General features: G+C 43.4%; 1 protein-coding gene across 1 annotated transcript in view; it reads right to left on the minus strand.

Moving 5' to 3' along the window:
• The window catches only part of MFSD11 (major facilitator superfamily domain containing 11), a 268,198-nt gene that overhangs the window by 88,765 nt on the left and 162,043 nt on the right, over positions 1 to 17,390 (minus strand). The window contains exons 7-8 of the mRNA XM_086930674.1: positions 10,132 to 10,190; positions 2,447 to 2,603 (exon numbers count right to left, since the gene is read on the minus strand). Of these exons, the coding sequence (XP_086786800.1) occupies positions 2,447 to 2,603; positions 10,132 to 10,190 (216 nt within the window). The remainder of the gene's footprint in view (positions 1 to 2,446; positions 2,604 to 10,131; positions 10,191 to 17,390) is intronic.

The raw sequence follows: 17,390 nt of genomic DNA on the forward strand, positions 1-17,390 counted from the left end.
GCAGATTGATACAGTCTTACTGGGATAAGGTAGTACGATTTTGGGTGCCAGGATTCCAATTAGACTTCTGTTTATCATAGGCATCCCTAATGATGGTAACCTACTCAGAAATAAACTCTCACTATGGCTAATGATCAAAAAATGAGACACTGCAAGGGAATAGAGGAATGGGCTATGCTCTACAATTTCCAGATGTAGGAGAATAGCAGCAGAAAAGGTGATATATGAAAACAGAGGTGGCCTTTGGAAGGCTGTCAAAATATGGGGTCTTTGGAGTAACCACTATGGACTTAGCCCTTATAGGAATCTCACCATATACTCCCTAAATTACCAAACCGCAGTGCGAGTGATGATAAACAGAAATACTTCACTTTTCAATGAAAGTATGAGGAAAGCCGATCCAAATATTCATGTTAATATGTCGTCTCATTTAGGTTTGTATATGCTCATTTGAACAGCTGTGTAGCTAGAATACAATCAATTCATTCATAGTCATAATGTAATCTTTTTTGTAAAAAAAATATATATATATTTATGCTTTGAACTCTTTTTTTAAAAAACACAAATGGTTTACGCAATGGGTAACAGAAGGGACACGGATAAACAAGGTTTTAGATTAATCCAGCTGCATGTACTGTCCTAAGATACTCAGAACAAAGAGAAGTCTCTACAAATAGTATTGACTGTAGCATCTAAGACAGGCTACCAAAAAACACAACCCAGACAACAGAACAGGGTGCCCACCTTTGGGAATTCTTGGCTCTTCTGTGCCGAGTGCTTGTGTGCAGCTACTTATTCACTGATGACCATCAGGGTGCCCTAAGTAGAGTGACCTGAATCATTAGTCCCAGATCACTGTAAGCTGGGAACAGCTGCTGAAATTGTACCTGCTATTTGCCCCCACATTTGAAGCCACAAAGAAGGTTATACCACAACTTTCCGGCATTTCTTTTACTCCCTGTATGTTTGCCAGGTTCATTCCAGTTTTATTGTGTTCCTCAATCCTGGATACAATTGGCACAGTTTGGCAAGTTAAGCAATGGTGAAAGATAGTAGATAACCTTAAAACTTTTCCCAGTGAATTTTCCAAAGATACAGCAACGTTTACCGACATTATCGGAATCTGTTCTGGCCCCATGCTACTCCAAGATCCACCATTTCACCTCATTACGCCGGAAAAGGACATGCCATGTGGTCAAGCTCATCCGCAGGTCTACTTTCCTTTTTTTCAGAAGCTCTAACCAGCTCTTCATATGACCACAAGCTACAGGAGCTCCAGGAGGAGGGATATAGCTTGCATCACACACAGAAAACTGTGAAGCAAACACGTTATTGGGAAAGAAGCTACCAGGAGATATTACACCAAATCAGAAAAGTAATTATCTCATTGCATGATTGGGTGACCATGAGCCAGTAGTCTAGTTGTGGTCAAGATCACAGACTAAACAAAAAAAGTCGAGTTCATGGTCAGAACCATATGTACCTCTTGGAGGCTGGCCAGCAACATTAACATACATGTTACATCTCTGGCCATCCTAATAACCCAGTGCCAGTTGCTGATTAGAGCAGGAAAGAGTACAAGAGTATCAATATTTTCAATTATTAGAGCACACACAAAGTAGAAATTGGCAGAACCCCATATGCCAGGAGACAAAAGAAATAAATACAATGTAAGCACTTCTGGCCTTCACTAAATTAGAACTTCTTCAAAATTAAGAATTGGGCTAAGGTCACTTAACAATATTGGGAAATTATCAGTTTGAATGTTCTGCATTGGGGACCTAAACAATTAGCAGAGACTGAAAATGTGTGGGTAGTACTCCTGTAACAGCTACTACAACAGCATTACAGAAGGGCAGCCTGCAGTATTTCAGATAACAATCAGTTGTGCATTTGCACAAACATTTAAGCATTATGTCCACGAGTACCTAGGTAACCCAATAAAAGTTTGAAATTGCACTTTTTTGAAAGGTGTGATGAAGCCAAGCTTGGCTCTGGAAAATAAATTTGCTCTGAACTTGAGAAAATATCAGCAGCTGCTCCACTTGCTTCCGAATATACCAGCGTAAAAGAGAACCTAAGGGTGATATTCACATGCTAGTGCACTGTGGGCTCATCATTGTCATAGTGGATCAGACATTTGTCAGCACAACGAACTGATCCACTGAACCACCTCTCACAAACACACCAATTACATGGATACTTAGAAAGCTTTCCTTTTAACCATTTGAGACTTTGTACTCTTTTTTAAATCATGTGTTTTATGCTACAATATTGTCAAGGTTTTAATTAACTAAATACAATAAAATGTTCTACCCATTTGTCAGCACAATTGGAGGAATAATGCACAACATGTGAACCTAGATTAGGTTGGACATGCGAAATAGTAATCAGGGGGGCATTGGCAATACAGCTATGAAAGCAGTGATGGATTGAGTTCACTTACACATTCACACTGCTGGCCTCTCCGCCTCGGCTGCCCTCCGAGACTTCATCTTCTGCAGCCGGCCGGAACGAGTCCGGATTCCTGATGATGAAGAGCAGCACCGTCCCCACGAGGCTGATCACAGTTAGTGCAATGAAAACAGGTTTGCGTTCTGCTTCTGAGGACAGAAAAGAGGCACAATGTGGAACAGAGAATGTTCTTTTAAGTGACATTAGTAAAACATGTAAGACTAAGATTGATTTAGAGCATTCAACCTTTTTTGTTTTAGGACTCGCTCAAAAGTGAAGTGGTCTATGGACCTAATGTAATCAACAAAAAAAGAGCTTTGAAAAGAGCTTCTGAGAATGTCTTTGGCTCTGCCCAAATGTTGAAATACTTGAATACAGTGTAAGGTCTAGGACCTCAGCTGCCCTCCGCACCACCACTACCCTCACCTACCCCCCTACCCACCATCCCCCCCCCCCCCCCCCCTCCATGAGGCCCCCCCACCCACTAGGAACTGCGGCTAAAAAGAACTTGCTTATTCCTGACTAAATTAAGAAGGCAATTTAAAAAAAAGTTCAAAGACTCCAGTGCTTGACAGCGTTGAAACAGAGAAGATCTTCTACCCCCAGAAATTGTCAGATTGGATAACCAAACTGCAAAACCATTTCCTACAATAATAATTGTGTGATTCCATATGCCAAAATAACTGACACACATGGTGTAAAGTAGTGTAATAATTCAACTTTCAAGACTTAGTAGCTTTACCATTTACTGGCTTTTCATAATGAATAATTCGGACCTCCTGCTTTTGTCATAACTTTTCATAACAAAAAGATCAGACCTATGGCATCTGCCATACCTTATACAATGTGCCTAACCGTCCTATAGCTTTCATCATTGGGTTATCACCATAATCAACTTCAGCCTAATGTATTGTGCATAAGCGTTCCTATTTGGCAAACATCAGGCATACATTCATGGAATTACAAATACGTGCAAAAATACACTTGGTAAGAAATATACAGCGCTGCCAAAGAGGGTTTAACGAGGATCATGGAAGTGTAAATCTACCCACAGGGCTTGTCAAAGGGTAACCAACACTAAACAAACATTTGCAATGCAATAAGACTCGCATTTACGCCAGGCCTATTGCATTTGAAAGAGGAGTGCGGGCAGGAGAGAAGGCACAAACGGGAGTGTGAGGGGGCACGGGGGCTGAAAAGTCACAGCCTGCAGGGGGTGGAACCACGGGAAGAAAATAGTGTTCAAAGTAAAGGGGCCAGTAGCCATGGAAGGATACAAATGATGACAAGACCGGTATTAGGAGGGACTAACAAGCCTAAAGCCAATCTGAAGGGAGCATTTAGGACCTAAGCCAATGAAAAAGATGGAAGAGTGTGCGGAGCTTCTACGCCATACTGAATACAGCATGCTTCGCAAAGCGAGCAGCGCACTGCCGCTAAAGGCTCGACCTAAAAAGAGATGCCTACTACGGTATTCTGTGAGATTCCATGTAACAAAATACCTGTCAAAATGTTTTAACATGATGTAATAACGATCTGTCCTTAGAGTGCCATTGCCTTTAACATATTTTTTTTGCAACAACCAATAACTTTTCATTTAAAAAAATCAATCAAGAAAAAATAGGAGGGAGCTCTCAACTGGAATCTTCTTTACTTGACAAAATACCTGCACCGAAGGAGGTGGCCTTTTTATATAACTTAATCTTAGAGGAGATAGACGGAGAATTCCAGCTGCCAGATCAACTATGGGGTTCCCGGTTACCTTCTGTCAATTTGCAGGAACTATGGCTAGCATCTTGTAATGTTCTTTGGGATATAGTTAAACCAGCTTGGCTCCGGAGAAACCACCTGTATACCCTCCATAGAGCTTACTATTCCCCTCAGAGACTGTCAAAATGTTCAATAGGGGAACCAGTGGCATGCGCCCGGTGTGGTCAAGTGGCAGCCTCGGATGCACACATGTTCTATGACTGTCCACATTTAACATCCTATTGGCACTCAATAGCCAACAAATTAGCATCTTCAACAGGCTCTATAGTGGACATAGATCTTCGGCTTGTAATATTTGGAGTTGTAGATCGTAGCCGAAGTTCAAATAATAACCTTTTATTCTACTCTATGTTGGTGGCCCGACGAGAAATCTGTAAACGTTGGAAAGAGGCGTCCCCTCCGTCCTTGCACGACTGGAGCTCTTCTATGCTACAACTATCAAAAATAGATCTTTCCAGGGCAGGGAAATCAGATAAAAGAGCATTTTGGCAGAAACTTGATTGGTCCCAATGAATTGAGCTGGGGTGTTTTTTTTTCTTTTTTTTCTTTTTTTTCCCCCCAGTTCCAATGATTACGAAGCCATGATACACCCTTTCTGCTAGAACATCTTCGCTGTCTTACTAGGCGACTTGGTGCATAAAGCAATGGTGGTAACTGGCTACAATGGCAAAACATCTGTTCAACCGTAAGCAGGGTCTAAGGAAATGACGGGAGACAACCTGCTGAAGGGAGTTTATTAATTTTTTTTTTTTTCTTTTTGGGGGGCGGATCCACATTATAACAATGCCCTTGCCAGTCCTCGACTGAGACAGTATGTTGTCATCTTATGTCATCCTACCTGTCCATTGGTATGGCAGATTGAAGTCATGGTGGAGATGAGGAACAAAAAAAAAAAAAAATTATCTGACCTTTGACGTAACTTTTTTCAACGGCTCAATCAGGCCGATAGGCTTCATCCTTTTATTCTCACCATACCAAATCAGGACAACTGTATTCAGCGTAGTCAACCATCAGACATTCAGTCATAAAATTACAAATATGTAAGAAATGACAGTTGGCAAACAATATAGAACCCCTCCTTAGATGCTTTAACAAGGATCATTCAAGAGCAAGTCCCAGTAGGTCACCAACACAAAAACAAAAAAACATTCTGCCCTTTACTTACAACATTGCAGCATCATTTTGTTAGTGCTCCCAACCTGCACCGTATCACCCACCATCAGCCTGCTCGCCACAAGCTCCTTATCAAAGATAGGGAAAGAGGATGGTGAATAAAAGGCATCTGAACCTTGCCTGCAAAACTGGGCAACTGACAAGACGTAGTACAAAAGAAACGTATAATTTGGTAGGCCTGACCGGACCAGATGCTGCACCTCCAACACTTACGGCAAACGGCAGGCACGGGGGGGGGGTGGGAATCAGACTTGGCATGGCCCACTGCCCCGATACTACCCAGACAGAATAGCACTCCCACAACTAAATCTGGTTAGGGACTTGAAGAAGCAACTGGTGAGCTCGGACCAGGGGCTTTCTGGAGCAGCAGGCTACCACGATTGGCTAACAGCACTTAAGGGGCAGGTTACTATCCAGACTTGATCTGCTGTGAGATATGTGAATGAGGGAGGCAGGCAGGCTGATACTGAAATCCTTCAAGCAGTTTCATGAGGAGGAGCCTGGGGACAGCCCTGACAAGTAGTGGCCCATTGCCCTCTGAAAATGAGCAAAGCCAAGAGCAACAGAAAATCCCCAGACATTAAAGTGCTGAAGTGGGGAGAGTCCAGTTCCCCAGAGAGCCCTTCGTTTGGAAAAGAGACAGGTGCCTTGCCTAGCCAAGCATCCGCTACAGCAGACAAGTTGGATAAGAGCATCAATGGCATACAGGAGACCAGAAATGCAATTGAGAACAAAGTAAACTCAGTAGCAGTGTACTTGTTTTTACTTCGAGAGGACCAGTGCAGACTCGCTGAGAGACTGCAACACAATTAGGCCTTATTACAAGAGATACAGTCAAACACGCCTGAACTACAGATACAAGACCAAAAGCACATGAAAGGGCACTTTTCCTGGAGGGGAGAGTAGAAGACCCTAAAAGATGTGCTGGGCGTAGTAATATTTGCATTGTTGGCTTCCCTCAAATACACCAATGCAACAATTTGATGAGAGCAGTTGGCCAGCGTGGTCTCTTTTCCAGGGCTTGTCTCTCTTTTTTTTACAGAGGAATTCAAGCATCTGGTTCTTCCTCTATGGCTCACACTACAGAGCGCACCCAAGCCAATTGAATAAATGAATTTGTGTGATTAATTCAAATCATTGCAATTACTTTTTGAGTATATGCAATCCAACAGTAAGATTCAATGTACATTTATGCAGTCAATATACTGTAGCACTTTCATACAAACTATGTTTACATTATATAATTATGAGGGCATATATGTGCATAAAAACTATTATAACAATAAAGACAACACAAATTATTGTATCCATTGTGGGTAGACTCAGAAAAAATACTATTATGAAGTGCTACACTGAGTAACAGATGTGCTTTTAATGGTCAACGCGAAATTTCATGAAAACATTAATATCATTAACATTGGAGACAACCCTACTAAAAACACTATTTAGGTGCCTTACGGTGTGCAAATAAAAGTGAAGAGTGCAAAACATGCATGCCTTTAAGCTAGATGTGTGGCAGCACCCACTAGCAGCTTAACAGCGCAATTAATAAGGTGAAGGGTGAGATCTCCCTCATGCAGATGAAAGAGTTGATCATAATAAAGTGGAATTGTCCGTACTGAATTACATTAAGTCTTACTATCATTAGTGTCAGAGACAGCCATTCTAAGGGACTGAGTCGAGTGACATTAATTAAGGTGTGCAAAAGAGCAAAGTAAAGTATGAGGTCTGTTCGCTTCTAAGCCAGATAGTGAACACGCCTCCAACCAGATGTCTCCCTCATCTGGCTAAGCAAGAGGAACAGAGTAAAGTGCAAAGAGCAACGCAAAGTACAGTTGAAACGTTCATACTGTTAACATCAGAGACAGCCACCCTAAGGAACTACACGGAGTGACTTATGATGCGCAAATAAAGCACGTAAGTACTGATTCTGCATGCTTTTTGGCAACATGAGCGACATTAATATCAAAGACAATCACTCCAAGAAACTAAATCAAATGTCTACAAATGTTCAAAGAAGCAGAATAAAGTGCAAAATCTGTGCGCTGCTTAGCAAAATGGGTGACAACCCCTGCCAGCATTTTAACAAAGTGCAATTAGTGAGTTGGAGTACCAGGTCAATAGTGGCAAAGCTCTAGAATTTTCATCACAGGGACCCTATTCAACAGGTGACCAGAAGGGCATTGCAGTAGGAGATAGAAAATAACAAAGCGCTTGTCTTCCCAGATTATATATTGACCGTGCAGTGCCGCCTTCAAGCTTAGATGACTAAAACTCAAATATTCCTGCAAAGTTAAAAATTATATCAAGTCAACACACCTACTTCCTTACAGAGCCTAAAGAGGCCTGGTACGAGGCAAAGCAATAAAGAACCGCAGGACACGACCCTATTCGCTTGCAGCAACTCCACAGCATTGCAGAAAGAGAAATCGTCCACCATGACAGCAGAGATTATCTGGATAGATAGCTCCAATGCCATCACACGAGCAAGGAGATTGGAGCGTTGCAATGTTAATCTGGGGTCCATAAGAAAACATCCACTACTGTGAAAAGGATACAAAGGAGCAGACAGTGACGTATTATCTTAAGCACATCGCAGTGAATGAGAGGCTCTTCCCAATTTAACGCACAGACAGTAGATGATCTGCTTTGAAGAGCCAACCCAACAGAGTAGTAAGACCTAAATTAAGTTTACAAACCTTTGAAGTTATGTTCCCCTCTGGGGCACCAGTGCTAGCCTGGGTAACTTGGTGTGCTTTGGGAACAGCTGGGGAATTGGTTCTGAAACAGAAGTCTTTGAGGGAGTGTGATGCTTATCTTAACCCCTTGCGTCTTTTTTTTAGCTAGAATGGCGGAATGAGGGTCAAGTTCTGCTTCCTCTTTTTATGTTTTCATTTGTACTCTAACGGACTTATCTGAAAACTTCCAGTAGGAAGTGGATCACTCACAGGAATGGCCAAGGGACCGGGGTCCCGACTTGGAGGAAGACCGGAGTTTCAACCTCTTCTTGAGTTCAGCATTAGAAGGCTTTGTCTACTGATCCTGCATCTCATTCAGGTGCATACGGTTGAATGTCGCATGATTTAGAGGTGTGTCCAGAGCCCCAACACCAAAAGGCACACCTCCTGTGGGGTCCATGACCACCATCTCCTTTCCCGAAGACTCAGCAGCAAAGTTTGAAGCCTGTAGCTTTCAGAAGGGACCAGATTTCACATCACTATGTTTGCAATTTTGAGAGCTATCATAAGAAAAAAGAAGTTGGGAGCAGGCCTCCAGATCCCCGATGGAAGGTGTGAAAAGAAAGGAACTGTGGTTTTAAATATTGTATGTTTATGGTTTTACAAGTGCTGTAAATATGTAAAATGAATTGTGATTTTAAATGTCTTATCACGATACGCGATCCATTGTTCTATGTATGGTTTATAGACTATGGTCTAAATAAACTTTATGTGTTAACAGTAACAGTAACAGACCTCAGAGCACAGGAGGAACACTTAGTTACAGCTCCATTCAGGTCCGATAGGGGAAGTATGCTGCCTCTGCGGAGCCGCAGGCAGCTATGAAAGCACAGTTGTTCAAATTCTCCAGTTCCAGCCTGGCAACTGGGGATTTTCTTAAAGGAGAGGAATCTGCAGTTAGAAGTATCCATCAGAAATCTACAATACCTATACAGATTTCATAGCCCTGAAACTAGCTTCTCTTGATGCAGCTGCGTTTGAGACCGGTTATCTTCCCACCAGCGCCTCCAGCAAAGCCTTGATTGTGTCACTGCCAAAGCAGGGACATGTCCCACACTGAGATTTCATCTTACAGGTCTATACTTAATAAGCTGCCTCCCTCCGATGGTACCAGTTTAGTTGCCTACCCCTAGATTTAAAGAGGGCATTCAACACCCTAAGCTGGCAATATATGTTTGCTTTGCTCACAAAATGTAGGACTAGTGGGAATAAGATCCAAAGGATAAGGTTACTCTACACTAGACTATATGAAAAGGTACGAAAAGGTGAGTCAGGCTTAAGATTTTAACAATGCTCAAAGTGCAAATCTTGTACCCATATGGTTTGTCAGAGCACCAACACCAAAACCTTTATCTACTACAGTAATCTGGAAGCTTTCCTGTAACAGAATACCTCTATAAAGACTTTAAAGGTGCAATAACAATCAACCTTTACCATATGCTTTTCACAATAAATAAGCTAGACCTAGTGCCTTTTTTGTACCTTTTCATAACTAGAAAACTGGCCAATAGTCTTGATCATTGACTTGTCACCATAGCCAACTCCATATTTAGCATAGGTTTTTCCACATGACAAAAAGAGCAATACAAGTACACTTTTTCAGCAGAAGCAAACAACCTCCATGCAATCAAATGCTCTACTCAAGGTAAACAACATGTGGCGAAGGCAAACCCCCTCTTCCTGTAGGGCTTATTAAAGATCTTTTTCATTTACTAACATCTGCGCTGTCAATACGAACCTACCAAGATAACAACTGAATGTTTTTTTATAGAAATAGTAAAGAGATCATATCCTTACACATGAGCCTGCCATTTCTCAGATAGCTGACCAGGCTCACTAATCTTACATTGCATATAATATATGTATCTCCCTGAACCAGACATGTATGTTTACTGCAGGGCTCTTTTTCTAGCAAACACTCTGCCTCTTCGCCAAGCATTAATGTTATGCATTAACAGCAAGCAATAATCTTAAGGGCCAAGCAAATAGCACAAACCTGAGATGTGAGGTTTTCCTTTCCATGACAAGTAGATATAGAGATTTCCAAAAAACAAGCTGAAAGTAAAAAGAGACAATTAGACATTTGCTTACAGCTCTAGGTACAGTAAAGATGACTCTAGTAAACTATCCAAGATACAAATGAAAGTTGTTAGTTACAACTAAAGACAAAGAAGACAGGTTTTGAAGACGGTTTTTGTCTATAACAATGAATATTAAACATAGTGTTATGCAAGAGGGAAGAGCTCCTATCTGTAATCCTAGTTTTCCTTGAAGGAAATCTTAATTAGAGTCATAAGCACTGAATAGCCCGCCCCATGTGTGGAATCAAAGAGCATTTTATTTTTGTAACAAAATACTTACACTACAACACCGAAGCTGGGCCAATGCAAGCAATGGAGTAGTGTGGCTCAGTGGTTAGAGGCGGCCGGGGACCAGGGTTCAACCTGACGCGGCAGGGTGTTGGGCCAATGTCAGCAGGTTCGATAAATCTCGCCTTCGGTGCCACTCTAACCATGGGTTCCACTCAGCAACTCTGGGCAATAGCTTGCTTAATCTCCACAAACGGCCCCATCAACGCCGGGGATGCCTGGCTTCACCTTGGGGTGCCCAATAGGAACCATCTCACAGGGAAAGCCAGGACGGGTTCCCCAGCGTTATACAGCGCCAGGAAACCTACGGGTAGCAGTGCGCTTTACAAGCTCAAATACATTTACATTTAAAATTTTCCCTTGCACAGTACGACATTCAGAGGATGAAGATCTAAAATAGGGCGAAGGCCTCCGCCCTACTTAGGCACCAGAAGTGGCAGGAATAACTCCAGTCCCCATTTCTGAGGCCGGCATGCTCTCTTAGTCCCCTGTGGACAAAAGAGTCTGCACTTTCTGCAGTAAGAATAACCTGCTGGTCCTCTGAAAGCCGTTCTGATGTAGACAAAAGATACATAGGTTAAAAAGGAATGCAAGTGTGTAGCCCCTACCTTCAGCTAGTGCTGACACAGGCCGGCATCGGACCTCAATTTCTTGTTATGTTTCATGCTCTCTATTCCAACCCCAATGCTCAAGTCCAGATTTACAGGGTCCGCTCTGCAACTTTCCCCATAGGGCGAGGGACTAGACAGGGCTGTCCCCTATCCTCATTCCTCTTTGTGCTCCCAATTGAGCCATTGGCTTGACTCATTCCTAAGGATGCACAGTTTAAGGGAGGGAAATGGAGTGCTGGCCAGGATGACTGCATAGCACTCTATGCGGATGATGTCCTTCTATATCTTGCGGATCCAGCCACGAGTGGTCTTCTCTGTCTTCATGTGCTGAGATACTTCGAGGCAGCCTCAGGCCTTAAGGTGAACCCCTCTAAATCCGTACTGATTCCTCTGCCTCATCTAGAGACTGGTTTGACTGGCAGACTTGTTTCTCTTTATCAGCTCAGTTTGAAATATTTAGGAATTTGGGTTACATTACATCCAGAACTCACTGGACCCTTAATCTCCAACCTCTAGTCCAAAAGGCCAAATCTGATCTAATTAGGTGGCAACCTCTTCCCTTAAATGTTATGGGGCATATAGGTCTATACAAAATGAGGATTCTCCCATGGTTCCTATATATTTTTCAGAATTTGCCGCCCCATCTGCCGCGGACGTGGTTTTGAGATTTGGATGGGACGGCCATAATGTTTCTCTGGCATGGGTTTTGACCCCCATTTTGCCTTTACGCATGGTCAACCGTCAGTAGTTTCTTCGGTGTGTGGAATCGTGAAGCTTCACTTCAGAGTCCTTGATTGCTTTTGGGTACATGAAGGCACACTCTTCAAACGACAGTCATGCACAAGTAAAACATCAAAGGAATGCCTCGTGGGGGTCTGTCACAGATATTTGTTTGCGACTGTCCCTGCTTCGCTTAAATCCTGTGGTCTTCAGTGAGAACTTTGTTTTCTTGCACATTAGTTGCGAGACAAATTGTTTTTGGATAAGATTGCAAAATGATGAAGGGAGAAGAGTGGAGGTTTAGATACAAGTCAGAGAGCGTGGAAAGAAAGAACTGACATCTATTACGGCTCCGCACCATCACTTACTGGGCAGAAAGAAGTCACCACAGAGCTGCACAACACCACCTACCAGTGTATTAGCACTGGTGCAAAAAAGCTTCCGGCTCCAGCTTGGAAATTATTTTAAAGGTGAGAAACGTTAGAAGTAACTTTCAGAGAACTTGCACAAATATTTTTTTAAAGAAAGGCGACTGAAAAGAGGAACATTGTAGCCTAGTAGAATGCAGTCTGAAAGGCTGGGAAAACGGATGCTTCTCATTTTAAGGAATGGCATACCATAAGTATCCCATCATGCATTGTAAGTGGCAGTTTCTCTTTTTGTCAGGATTAAGGATCGTGGTTGAACCGAGATTAATTAGTTTCTCTGGGGAGGGGAGGCAGCTAATGACTACACTAATGATTCCCCTAGAAGAGAATTTCTTCAAGGGAACTTCAGTATTAGTCATAAGCACGGAAGAGTATATAAGTCTATCTTCAACAAATGCAGAGAAGAGGCAAAGGAAAGATGAAAGCTAACCAAAACAAATTTGCAGAGAAGGTTGGTCCTCTTGGGCATCTGCTCTAGAATCTGTATCGAGACAAGGTCTCATAAAGGTATCTACAGACCTCCAGGTAGTCAGTTTATATATCAGCAATGAATAGATTAATTATTTTATGATGCTATAAAGGCCATATCTACGGTCATATTAGCTTGGGCCTAGCAGTCTAGGTTTTGTTGGCACTACTGAAGAAAAGTACAACAGAGGAAATAATCCACCTGGAAATGGACTGTGATGAAGTGGCTAATGCAATACAAATGGGGCCATGGTTTACAAACAGGCGGTCAAACCTAAGGTCTTTGGTTGTATTCAATCTATCAATCAGGAGCTTGTAAAGTGCAACTACTCACCTGTGACGGTCTCAAGGTGCGGGGGTGATGGGGAGGGCAAAAAAGCAGCAGGTCCGCCGAAGCTGCTGAGGTTCAGTCGAAGAGACAGGTCTTAAGGTCTTTTCCTGAATTGCGGCAGTGGCAATGATTGCGTGAATTGGAGAGGCAGGTTCCACGTCTTTGCCGCAAGATAGGAGAAGGATCTTCCTCTGGCTGTGGTCTTGCGGATATGATAGCCAGGGCCTGTTGGTGGAAGCGGAATTTTTTGGTGGGTGTGTGGAATGAAAGGCGGTGTTAAGGTACGCAGGTCCCGCGTTGTGTAGAACTTTGTAGGCGTGTGTGAGGAGCTTGAAGGTGATTCTTTTGTTGAATGGGAGTCAGTGGAGATCTCTTAGGCGACTGGTGATGTGGCTGTGGCGAGGATAAGTCTGGCATAGGCGTTCTGAAGGTTCTGCAGTTTATTAAGGCATTTGAGTGAGGCCGCCGTAGAGTGCATTGCTGTAGTCGATTCTGCTGCTGACGAGTGCATGGGTGACTGTTTTTCTGGACTCAGTGGGGATCTACTTGAAGATCTTTCATAGCAGGCGTAGCGTGTGGAAGCAGGATGGTGAGCTGGCACTGATCTGGCGGTCCATGGTGAGCGAGAAGTCCAGGATGATGCCTTGGTTTCGTGTGTGGTCTCTATGTGTGGGGGGAGGTGGTTCCAAGTGCTTAGGGGCACCAAGAGTCATCCCAGGCGGAGGGGCTGGAGCTAATGATGAGGACTTCGGTCTTCTCTGAGTTGAGCTTGAGGTAGCTGTTCTTGACCCTGGTGGCGACAGCCTTCCTCACGTCGTGGAAGTTGGTCTTGGCGACTGAGTTTGTTGGTGAGGGAGAGAATCAGCTGGGTGTCATCGGCGTAGGAGACTATATTGAATCTGTAGTTCCTAATGATGACTGTGAGTGAGGTCATGTAGATGTTCAAGAGAGTGGGGCTCAGGGAGGAATCCTGGGGCACATCAAAGCTAATCTCCCTGGGTTAGGAGTGGAATATTAGTAGTCCGACTCTGTGTTCAGCCTGTGAGAAAGGAGCAGATACATTCCAGGGCTTCGTCACGGATGCCGGCGTCGTGGAGTCTTGTGCACAGGGTGCGGGGGAAGGTGGTGGCGAAGGCGGCAGAGAGGTCCAGGAGGATGTGGGCTGCAGTTTCGCCTCGGTTACGCAAGGTGCAGACATCTGTGGTGGCAAGGAGGGCGGTCTCAGTGCTGTAGTTGCTTCGGCAGCTGGACTGGAAAGAGGTCAAGGATGTGGTTCACTTCGAAGAACTCAGAAAGTCAGGCGTTGATGGTCTTCTCGATGACCTTGGCTGGGAAAGGGAGAAGAGAGATGGGTCTGAAGTTCTTGAGGTCCGTTGGGACAGTAGAGGGTCTTATCAATAAGGGGTTGATCTCTGCATGTTTCCTGTCTTCCGGGAAAGTGGCACGGTCAATGGAGCAGTTGATGGTGTAGCAGAGTTCGGGGCAATGGTAGTACCAGCTCTGTTGAAGATGTGGTGCTGGCATGGGTCAGAGGGTGCTCCGGAGTGGATGCTTTTCATGACCTTGAGGGTGTTGTCAGCGGTGAGGGGAGTGCAGCCGAGGGTCTGTTGGGGACTGGTGTGGTTGGGTGCAGTGGTTGTGGCTGGGAGAGTCCTAGGTATCGAGGCTGTCATATATCTCCTTAATCTTGCGGTTGGAGAAGTTGCCCAGGTTCTTGCAGAGGTCTTGGGAGGGTGGGATGTCTGCTCTCTCTGTGCTTGGTCTGGAGAATTGTTGATCCTATCTTGTAAGGCTGCTTTCTTTTTGTTCTAATGAGGTGGTGTTGTGTGGGGAAAGCAGTTTTGAAGGCAGAGTGGTCTTCCGGGGTCTTGCTGCTCCTCCATCTCTTTTTCCAGCCATCTGCAGGTGTGTATGGACTCAAAGGGTGGGAGAGAATCAGCTGTTTTTTTGGGGCGTTTGAGATACAAGTTTAGAACTCTCCTGGCATTTTTGGGGTGTTTATTGAGATCAAAGTTTATATCTCGCTTAACATCTGGTGGCTTAGTAGACTAATGCATCCACTGTAGAGGCCTGTGTTTGACCTCATAGCCACAAGTTCAAATCCCGGCGGGTCTACTCTGCGTTTCATCGCCCTGAGGTCGAAAAAAAATACCACCATTGAGTTGGGTAACAACAAACATCTGTTATTCAGAACTAAGAGGCCCTTTCTGCTGGAAGGAAAGGATTCTTGAAGAAGGTTGAAAGGGCACTAGTTTGGTTGACATGCAAGTATATTATACCTAGGAGCGCCGGGACACCCCGTTGGGGTATCTGTGCGCTATAACAAAATACACTAAATAAATAAAATAAATATACCTTTGAAGAGGACACTAGGATGAGTCTCTATTACAACCTTTTCTTTGTGGAAGACCATATACAGTGATTTACTGCATAGGGCATGAATTTCTCTAACCTTATGAACAGAGGTTATGGCAGCTACGAAAACTGCCTTCCTAGAAATATGGAAAGTAGCTAAAAAGGTGAACACATTAGTTTAGAAAGGACAACATTGAGCTCCGAAGGAGGTGGTCTCCTGAAAGGTGAAAAAAATGTCTAAATTCCTTTGAAGGCATCTTTTACAACTGAGAGCTTGGAAAAGAGAGACTTGTAAGGACTTTTTTCCATAAGCTATAATAGCTGCTAGATGTACCTTTATTAAAGAAAACAGCAGCCCAGCTTTAGCCAAATCAAGAAGAGAGGGAAGTACTATTTCCTCTTGACATCTGGTTAGGTCAATGTGTTTATGCCTACACCAGATACAGAAACTCTTCATTTCAAAGAGTAAGATAGTGCTGTAGATTGATATGTATCCTCCTTCAAAATGTTCATCTACTCTTAAGGAAGAAATGTGTGCCCATATTGCATGTTTTCAGACGTCAAGCTTCCAAGTTCATTTATGGAAGGTTGAGATGCATTTCACCCTTAAACCAGAACCAGATATCCAAATTGCATGCATGTCCTAGTATGGTTGTTTCTAAAGATGTTGTAAGTCGACATAACACCATTGGCATGGCCACTCCTGAGCAATGAGGATCATCAAGGATCTGTCTCTCGTTAGTTTCACGTTCAAAGATGGAATTAGCAGGAATAGAGGAAATATATACACTATCTTTAACCAACTGATCTAAATCGCATACTCAAGAGTGTCTGGCTGGTAATACCTGGATGTGTTACTTGGGCATTTCTTATTTCTGCATTTGCCCATATGTCTATTTGTGACAATCCCTATTTGTGGTTTAGCTCTGGGTCATTTAATACCCATCTCAAGATGCTCTGCTGAAAGAATCCGCTTCTGCACTGGACATAAGGTAGATGGACTGGTGTGGTGTGCACATTGATTGTATTCAACCATTTCCAAATTGTCTGACCTTGAGCAAGAGCTTTGGATCTTGTGCCTTCCTTCTTGCTGATGTAATGGTTCAGGGTTGTACTGTCCATTTGAACAAGACACAGCCCAGCAGGAATGGCTATAAGAGCCAGATGGGTTGTCATGAACTCCAGCGAGTTCAAATGGTAATTTCTCTCTCTCAGACCAGAATGCCCGAGCTTCAAGACAATACGTGTGCACTCCTAAACTGAATAGAGCTGCATTGCCATGATTGTTTGAGGTGGCATGTCTGGATGAAACACCCTTTAGAAGATTGATTGTTTGACACAAAGGAAGAGAGTGGATTGCAATCTGAGAGAGAACTACCTAGTTCATCTAACTGCCTGAGAGCTGACACCACTGGTCTAACAGATATTACTGTAAAAGTCTCATCTGTAACCGGGAATTTATACCAGAAAGATACAGGATGCCATGCCACTAGGCCCAGAAGTGATTAGATTTGGCAAGCCGTCTGAGGTTCCATCTCAAATGTTTTCCTACACTTCAGACTGCATATGTGGGATAGCTCCCAGGTAAGGATGGACTTAACTGGGACTTCTATAGAATTAAAGTGATTTACTCTAAGATCCAAGTGTTTGAGGACAGAGACTTATGTTGAAGGGATGTTGGTCCGCCTGAGGGGTTTTATTAGCTAATCGTCCAATTAGAGATAAAAGAAAATGTTTATATTCATAAGGCGTGCAGAAACAACTGCCCTACACACTGGAAATGTTTGTGGAGCTGAGACCAAAAGGAAAGACTTTATACTGAGGGGGCACATTGCCCACCAGAACTCTTAAATCATGTGTGTTTTGGTACTTTGAAATCTCACAGAAAATTCCTACCATTACTGCCCAGGTCTGCAAAAGAAATGGTGACCCGCGTCCTCATCTTGCCAATGCTTTATATATTGGTCTTCCTG

Source organism: Lissotriton vulgaris, chromosome 7 (assembly GCF_964263255.1).
Source record: "Lissotriton vulgaris chromosome 7, aLisVul1.2, whole genome shotgun sequence".
Lineage (NCBI taxonomy): Eukaryota > Metazoa > Chordata > Amphibia > Caudata > Salamandridae > Lissotriton > Lissotriton vulgaris.